At 35.9% G+C, this 9,261-nt stretch overlaps 1 protein-coding gene across 1 annotated transcript; it reads right to left on the bottom strand.

Moving 5' to 3' along the window:
• Positions 1 to 4,824: 4,824 nt before the first annotated feature.
• Positions 4,825 to 5,845, bottom strand: LOC127540542 (OCIA domain-containing protein 1-like). Its single transcript, XM_051965263.1, is given in 2 exon segments — positions 4,825 to 5,818; positions 5,820 to 5,845. Coding segments are annotated over 2 exon segments (747 nt in total). The 3' UTR covers positions 4,825 to 5,097.
• Positions 5,846 to 9,261: the final 3,416 nt, after the last annotated feature.

Raw genomic sequence — 9,261 nt, 5'->3', positions numbered from 1 at the left:
AAGGAAGAAAGTAATTCCATTTTCCTGGCTTTTATAGGACTTTCAGCTCAACATTAGGCATATGTGGTCAGTTACTAAGCAATGATTAGAGTGAAGAACAAAGGTGCCTTACTTTTCACTCCTTAAAAAGAACTGCATGTTCTTAAAGTAAAAACTGAAAAACTCAGCATTAGCTCTCTTTTCAAGATAAATTGAGACTTTCAAAAATCTTAAATTATTAATATTTAGAATTATTAGCCTTCATTAATGGTTTTTAAATATATTCTAAATCATCCAAGATCTAAGAACAGAGACAGACAAGTCCTATGACCTATCACAAATATTATCCAAGGAAAACAAAAATCCAAATTTGGAAGTTACATGAATGGAAGACTAAGGTCACTGAAACTATCCAGGTCATCATCTGAAAAGGGAAATGATTTAAGATTGTGAGTCTGAGAGGCAGCAATTCTAATCATAAACATATGACTAAGATACATAAACACTAAAATTATAAGGTTATAAGGATTCTTAAGGAGACACTCATATGTTGGATGTTTACATCCAGCATAAATACGTGTTTTCCTGACTAGTCCAGAGTACTATCCCTCTCATAATTTTTCAGGAGAAATTCTAAAATGTTTTTTAGAGATTATTCTTGTATGGTCCACGTCTTACTCATTTCAACAACAGCAATAACAACAATAACTTCATCCAATTCAATCTACCACTGTCCATTGCCCTACATTTTCCCTTCCTTTTTTGGGTAAGCTCCTTGACAAATTAGTATATCTCCTTTTTTTTCTTCTTTTACTCACTTTTAAATCTTCTTCATTCTAACTTCCAATTTTATCATTTATCTGAAATTGTCCCTTCAGAATTACAAGCGAGATCTTATTTGCTAAATTTAATGGTCTTTTTAAGTTCTCATCTTTCTTGGTCTCTTTTCAGCCTGTCACACCGTTAATCATCCTTTTCAACTGGATAATCTCTCTCCTGGTTCTATTATTAGTTTAACTGCACCTTCTCAGTCTTCTTTGCTCAATCTTCACTCAATTCATGCCCACTAAATGGCACAGTGAGTTGAGTGTTGAATTTAGAGTCTGGAAGATGCAAATTCAAATTCTACCATAAATACTAAAAGAATGACCCTGAGCAAGTCATTTAACCACTGCCTAAATAATTTCCTCATCTGCAAAAGAATTAACAATAACACCTGCCTTTGAAATTTCTTGTGAGGATAAAATGAGTAAAAATTTTGCCCCCTTTCAACCATCAGCTAATCCTAGCCAGTTATTGCCAAGTCTTATTATTTTTTTGCTTCCATAACATCTCTCATCTCAGCAAAGTGAATAGACCAAGATGGGAAAAACCATGGGAGAGATGAAAAAATGCAGAAAAAAGAAGTGAACATAGTATGTGTTGATTTACATTCAGTCTTCTTAGTTCTTTCTCTGGTTGCAGATGACATTTTTCTGTCCAAAGTCTATTGGGATTCCTTTGGATCACTGACCTATTGAGAAGAACCATGCCTTTCATAGTTGATCGTGGCACATTCTTGATGTTTTTGTGGAAAATGTATTGGTTCTGCTTGTTTCACTCATCATCAGCTCAAGTAAATCTTTCCAGACCAATCTGCTTGTTCATCATTTTTTATAGAATAATAATATTATTCTATTGTCTTCATGTACCCCAACTTGTACAACCATTTCCCAATTGATAGGCATCCACTCCTTTTCCAACTCTTTGCTTCCACAAAAAGAACTGCTACAAACTTTTTTGCCCATGTGGGTCTTTTTTCCCTCCTTTATGATTCCTTGGGATGCAGACCCAGTAATGGCACTTCTGTTCCAGATTGTTCTCCAGAATGGATGGATCATTTCACAACTCCACCAACAATGCATTAGTGTCCCAGTTTTCCTATATCCCCTCCAACATTTATCATATTGGTCCATGATAGACCAACCAAAAGATAGAACCAAAAGACAACATCTTTTCTTGTCATCTTAGCCAATCTGAGAGATGTGAGGTGGTACCTCAGAGTTATTTTAATTTACATTTCTCTAATCAGTAGTGATTTAGAGCACTATATAACTAGAAATGGATTTAATTTCTTCATCTGAAAATTGTTCATGTCCTTTGACAGTTTATCAATTGGGGAATGATGTGTGTTCTTATAAATTTGACATAGTTCTTTATATGTTTTAGAAATGAGACCTTTATCAGAAATATTGGCTGTAAAGATTTTTTCCATACTTCTCTTTTAATCTTTTTTCTGTTGGTTTTGTTTGTGCAAAAACTTTTTAATTTAATGTAATCAAAGTTGTCCATCTTGCTTTTCACAATGTTTTTTAATTCGCCTTTGATCATAAATTCCTCCCTTTTCCAAAGCATAGTGAGCTCTTAATAAGTGTCTATTAACTGACCAACTGCAACAAATATTAAATGGAAATTTCTCCATTTTTTCTACTTGCTAAAGTTTTTCCCTTTCCTCTTCTTCAGCAGATAAAACAATTGGATTGTTTGTATAACTGACTAATAAAAGTTAGTCTTCTCTTCTCTATCCCACATTAAATGCCCCACATTCTTTTAACTTTTCCTTATAGATCTTATTTTTCAACCTAGAATGTTTTTTGTGTCTCTTCTCTGGGCCCCCTCTAGACTCCTCTTTAATTGTAACAAAAATGGCATTTATTTTTACTAAAATAATATGCACACTGACTTCAATAATGTTAAAAGAGAAGGACAAAAAAACAAAAGTCTATAATTATAATAGCCAATCTTGGCTTCAGAGAAAAGATAAGGAAATAGTCTTTCCTCTTTTTATTTGAAAAATGTGGAGACCTATGGGTATGGAATGCCATGTACACATCAGAAATCTCTGTGTCTGTTGGCTTTTCTTAATTATTTTTCTTTGTCACAAGGGATGATTCACTGTGGAAAGGATCTAGTATGTTGGGCAGTTTGATTAAAACAAAAGGCATTAATAATACCAAATTTGCCAGGCAAAAACAGCATTGAGGTATAGCCTTCAGGAGAGTAACTTTGAGAGTGAATGCATGGATTTCATCAGTCCCTCACTTTTTCCTTTGTCTCATTCCTATTGCTTGTAAAAAAAAAAGAGATGGGAACCCTTAGGAAAAGCTCTAACAATTAGTAACATATCCTTAAGTGTTTAGATTCATCTGGACTTCAGTGATCTGTGCACTAGTTCCTTATGCTATCAGTTTATTTCTCCATAGAGGATTTTTCTGATATGCTTCCTTCTTTTTAACTAACATTCCTCTTTATCATACTACTCTTGGTAATAAAGCTTGGCACTGACCCCCTTCAAATAGTTACAGACATTAATCATCTTTTCCCCTGTGGTTATCATTTGGCTAAACACAGTGTATTGGGTTATTTTAATCTTTCATCAGAAATCAATCTCTCCAGCACCTAAGTCATACTTAATTTCAAGGCAGACTCAATTTGGAGAGAAAAGACTTATGCAGCACTTAGGACAGCAGAGGGAGAGAGGGGAAGAAGCAAATGTTATTTAAAAAGACCTTTTCAGACCCAAAAGAGTTGATTGTATAAGAAAAAATATTAATCAAAAAGTTGTATATATTGAATGGTTTGGTGGAAAGGAAAGGAATGTTTACAGAGTGGGGGAGGGGGACTCAACCTGGTATTTTGAGAGTGAGGAATTGTTTCTGAATTGGAAACCTATAACCCTTTCCAGGTGGGCAACACTTGGAAAATGTATGCTTTCAGGTCAGGGAGTGGGTGCAGGCACTTGTCCAGAATTTGTGGGAGAGCGTCCAACAGCTGGAAAGTGGGTTAGGTCAAGTCCTTGTTCCAAAGAGTCCCAAGAGGCAAGAGACAAGTGAAACTCAGGTGCACAAAAAGATTGGGGATGAGAGCAGAGAAAAGCCAATTTGGGAAGCAGTTTGGAGCCATACTTGGATCTGGGGCTAACGAAGGAACTGGGATGCTTAATGTACATGTCAGGGATTAAGGAGTAAGGAAGGGAAAGGAGGGGAAAAGGAGCATGCAGCTGGGATATGGGTTATGTCACTTGTAGAACCCAGGAGAGGGAGAAGGAATCCATAGCTATAAATGAATATATTATAAAAGTCTTCAAGATCTTAGCCCAGATTTGCAGACTACCTGATGTTGTTGCCTACAGCATATTGACACTAAACACAACAGAGATTCATTCATTTATTTATTTAGGTTGTTGGGAGTTTTTTGTTTTGTTTTGTTTTTTGGTCAGGGCAGGGTAGAATGACATAATCAGATGCACTTTAGGAAGATCAAATTGATGAGTAAATGGAGCAATGATTGGAGGAGAGAGTTGAAAAAAAGTAAAACAACATATGGCATTCCTTAATTTATTCAATTAAGATTTTTCAGTTCATCAAGACCAGGTTCACTGTTGGACCATGTACTTGGAGGAAGTGAAGGGGAATATAAAGGTTTCATTTTAACCAAAAGATGCTGAGAGAATTAGCTCATAGTGGGAATCAGAATGCAGACTGGACTGCTTTTGTGGTATCTTTTTTTGTATGCCCAGAACTCTGTAGTCTGTGGTCAGTTTTGTTTGTTTGTTTGTTTGTTTGTTTTTTTATTGTTTCCAACTTTAATTGACAAGATGTACATGAAGACATGGCAAATCTTTTTTTTTTTTTGGGGGGGAAGCAAATTTCTCACATGGAGTTTTAATACTTAACATTTTGATTGCTTTGCCCATATAAGCACAAACACACATATAGTACTTGATCTGTCTATGCCCATTTCAGTGCATCAGAGTCTTTTGCTATTTTAAGAGTAGTTTAACCAATTTTTGAAAACGATTTTATAAATTATAAAATCACACTCCAGTGCCTTCATTCATCTAATTTCCCAAGCGGTGTATGTACATTGATACAATATTAACCTTAAAGTCCATAATTAATTTTAAACCTTCTGTTAAGCCACACTACTAAAAACGCAAGTTTCTTCTTTTAAATATGCTTGTGGAATCTGCCTCTGCACTTTCCTGCAGATGCTTGTGACCATCTAGATGACTCTGGTTAGCTGAAATTCTCTTCAGTAGACTCAATGCAAACTCTCTTCAGTAGATGACAAAATTTTTCACTCATCCCAAGTATCTCCATATTGGTTTACTTTCCCTTGTTTTTTTGGTGCTCTTTCTTGCACAGACCGAAGTGGGGTATCACCTTTTTGTGACAAGGTTACTTCATATGTTTCTCTGTTCTTATTCCTTAATTCTTCATATGTAACAACTTTTCTCTTAGGACTTTCTTCCACAGTTGTATCAGGTCCTTTGGCATTGTAATCAGTAATGCCAATAAGAGAGGATTCATTCATGGAAGCACTGAAGGGAACTGGCTCATAAGGAGGAAAATCACCTCCTTTTGCACTGCTTTCAGAAATTGGAGATGTTCCAAAAGATGACTGCGCAGGCATTTTTGAATCAAATTCTGACTTTTGTGAAAAATATCCAGGTGATGCAAGTCGATGTCCTGGTCCCATTCGCAGAGCTTCTCCAAGAGGAGAATTTTCAAGTCGTTTAAACTTCTCTTGGCAAATTTTCACATAGGAAAATTTTCCAGCAAAATATACCATTATACAAGCAAATGCAATTTTAGGGATAGAACCATATTTGGGATGACTGGAAATAATTCCTTTAGTAATTAATCCCTGAGTAACCAACACACTAGTTGCAGAAAAGGGAACAGATCTGTACCAGAAGCTTTCTCCATTACATTCAGCAAAGATTCTTCTTTCTTCTTCTGTTGGTATGTAATCCATTCCGATGTTAGGGAGTAATGGTGAGTCTTCTGCATTCTGCTGTCCCCAAATCGGTCCTTCCATTCATCTTGCCTCCCAACCGCAGTGGCACTGAGGGGCAGCAACAGCGCATGCTAGCCCCCCCAGGAGGGTGGAGTGAGGGGGGGAAACGACTAGGGGGGCCTATGGTCAGTTCTTATGGGGGGAAAACACAATTACCATCTTTTGATATATACCTCAAATACCTCTATACTTGCTAATTCCTATCTCCCCCAAATTACCTTGGCTTTTTTGTATATATCTTGTATATATTTACAAATGTACACATTATCTTGTATCCTTATTCCTCCACCACAGTGCATGGCACAAAGTTGTTATAAAGAACATATGACGATTGCTTGACAGTGGTATCTCTTTAATTTCCATCTAAAGTTCAGAAATTAGTAAATTGTTGAGTGCATTTGAAAAGGAAGTGATAAAATGGAAGATAACTCCTTGTATTGTCATCTTTGTCAATTCAACATGCTTTTATTAAATGCCTAAGACATGTAAGGCACTCTACTATATTACTAATTATTGCTAGTTATTAATCAAGAAGAGCCAAAATCAGGAGCCTAGGATTAATTCACACTAAAGTTGAAACTAATCAGCATAACTGGGGCTATGACATGGGGTATTAAATCTTGGGGAGTGGAAAAGGACTTGCCTATTTTTTCTCCACAGTAGCCCTGTGAGAGGTCTGCCACTCCTTAATTCTTGCAGGCCTCCATCTGGCCTCATTAATCAGCAGGACCTTCTCTCCTATCTACTAGACTCCATGTAATCACCTCTGTCACTCCCTAGGTGCTTATTCCTTATTATTCCACCCTCTCAGAGCCCACGTTCTCCCCCATTACTGCAAGCTAATTTTTGCACATGTGGTACATTAATTAGAGGGAAGAGGACAATCCCCTAAGGATTGCCCATTCCAGGCATCTAAATATGTATATATTTTATGTCTTTGAGAGTTTGTTACATGAACTTGGTTTAGCTAGACATTTTATATATAGATCTATTACAATTCATAGTTCTTTTCCCCATGATTGAGTGATTAAATAATAAGCGATGTGGATTGATATTATGAAGTTACCCTCAGCTAACAGAAGAGCTTTTTCTGATGTTTGGTTTATAATCCATATGTGTGTGTGTGTGTGTGTGTGTGTGTGTGTGTGTAAGTAATATGTGCCTATGTATATTTTAATATAACCAATGAGATAATTTTTCTGACTTAAATATATATGAATATGTATATGTATGTATATAACGTATATATAATATATATTTATTAAATGGAATTTATTTTCTTTCCTTTTTTCTAATGTATTAATGGATATAAAGAAGAGAAAATAGATTTCTGTTCATTAAAATCTTAATTTTAAAAAATATGTTAAAAGACAACATTCTATGTAGAAGGCACATGCTAACCTCTCTGAAGAGAAAATTATCACCTGACCAGTAGAGACCAAGCTTTTTAACAAGACACTAACACTCAAGAGCTTTCAACAATAACTTTCTCATGTGCACCGAATCCTAGACTATTCAGTCCACTTCTTTAGGAGTTATTTTTTGGCACTACCTCAGGACTCCAATATGACTGATGGACATTCAGTCCTCAATGGCAATAGAACTGCTCATTATTGGAATTCTATCATCTAGTGGAATGCCAACATCCACTTTTTTCCCTTAGCCGGCAACCCAACACTTTCAGCACCAGGAAATAGGCTTACTGCCCCATCACTGACACCTCTGCATACATCAAAAGGTATTATAAATTGTTGTGGCTCTTTATTGTAAATCATGACTTTATCGAGTCCTTTCCCAAATGTTTTTACATTCCAATTTTTGGGTAGTTATGTGTGAAATGCTAGTTAAAAATATGCTAACAAAATCACTGCAGTCATGAATGGGTCAGTATAGCATAAATGGTATTGGATTCACAATCAAAGGGTCTGGGTTCAAATCCTGACTCTGTCACTTACTATCTGTATGAAGTAAGGCAAAGTACTTCTTACCTCTTTTTTCTCAGTTTCCTCAAGGATAAAATGAGAAGGTTTGGCTATATAGTTTCAAAGGTTTCATCTTTAAATCTATGATTCTTTGATTTCATTTATTTAAATTATGCACCCCATTTCTGACAATTTGAGTTTAGCCTGTTGCTCTGACCATTGGGGAGAAGTAAGCCAGCTTCTTTTGCCTATGCCTCATTTATTAAAAGAAAAATTCATTCAGTCATGTTCTCAGAGTCAGTTTAAACTGGCTTGGGAGAGTAAATTATTCAATTTTCAATGTGAACATTTATGCCTCCAAAAATCAGTAAATGCTACAAATAGGACTGATTTATGATTTTGTTGACTATCTATATTTAAGAAGAAAAAAATCACAATTTTTCTTGAAGTGTTGGTTGTTAAACATTTATAGGCTCAAACTTATCTATTGTATACCCTTTGAAAGATCACTTTAATTTGATAATTATGCTTCAATAAATGCCCCAAAACTATCTCTAGGGAGAATATATAGTCCTCTAAAATAGACATTGTAATAGTAGCAGGAAACAACATGGTTTATGGGAAAGAGCATGAGCTCTAGATTAAAACAAGTTGTGTTCAAATACTACCTCTGAGATTTACCTTTGTAATCTAGATGATGTCACCTAATCTCTTACTTGTTTAATGAGCAAATGGGACTGCTTAGCCTCTGAGCTGCTATTAAATATCAATCTCTGCTCCTATGATCAGAAGTCTTCAGGTAAATGAACAGAAACATGCAGTGAGCTCATCAGAGGAATTTTCACTGGAGAGGAAAATTGAGAGCTACCCTTTTAAAGAATGAGGAAAAGAATGAGTTAGTGAAAAGCTGAAGGTTTTTTTTTCTTTCCCTTCCCTTAAAGTAATGTAGTTTAATTAAGTCAAAGGCTCCTTTAAAATTCACAACCATTCTTCACATGAAAGTAGTGTCAGACAACCCATACAACATTTATATTCATCAATTTCTCTATGTTCCTCATTTATCTTATGGAACGTTCTCTTGTTCGGTTTTCTTGGGGTCTCTGGGAGCAGCCTTTGTTTCAGTTCAGTAATCACCACAAGGACAGCCAGGTGTTAAAGTCCAAATCCTTTTTTGTCTCCTTTTCTGGGGCTGGGTTAGCTTTCTTAGAGCCCTATCTCTCTACTTGGTTCCGAGAGATTGAGCTCCTGTCTCCTTCTCTGCCCTCTGAATCTCTTGGAATTCCAAGGTTTGTGCTTCAACGTCCAGCCACCACAAAGGTGGACAATGGAATGAATCTGTCTCAGTCTCTGAGAGCTTCTAGTGTGCTTGTCTTTTCTGGCCCTGGAGCTTCTAAGCTTATATGCTCCACATTGAGTATACACCAATCATTATATCACTAGGAAACCATATTTATTGTAGAATTAAATGATTGCTAAACTAAATTTAACCATTGTCTCCTCAATTCCACTTAGTACCTTG

This window comes from Antechinus flavipes, chromosome 6 (assembly GCF_016432865.1).
Source record: "Antechinus flavipes isolate AdamAnt ecotype Samford, QLD, Australia chromosome 6, AdamAnt_v2, whole genome shotgun sequence".
Classification (NCBI taxonomy): Eukaryota; Metazoa; Chordata; class Mammalia; order Dasyuromorphia; family Dasyuridae; genus Antechinus; species Antechinus flavipes.
Note: the sequence above shows the minus strand (reverse complement) of the source record. Positions and strands in the feature narration are given on the sequence as shown.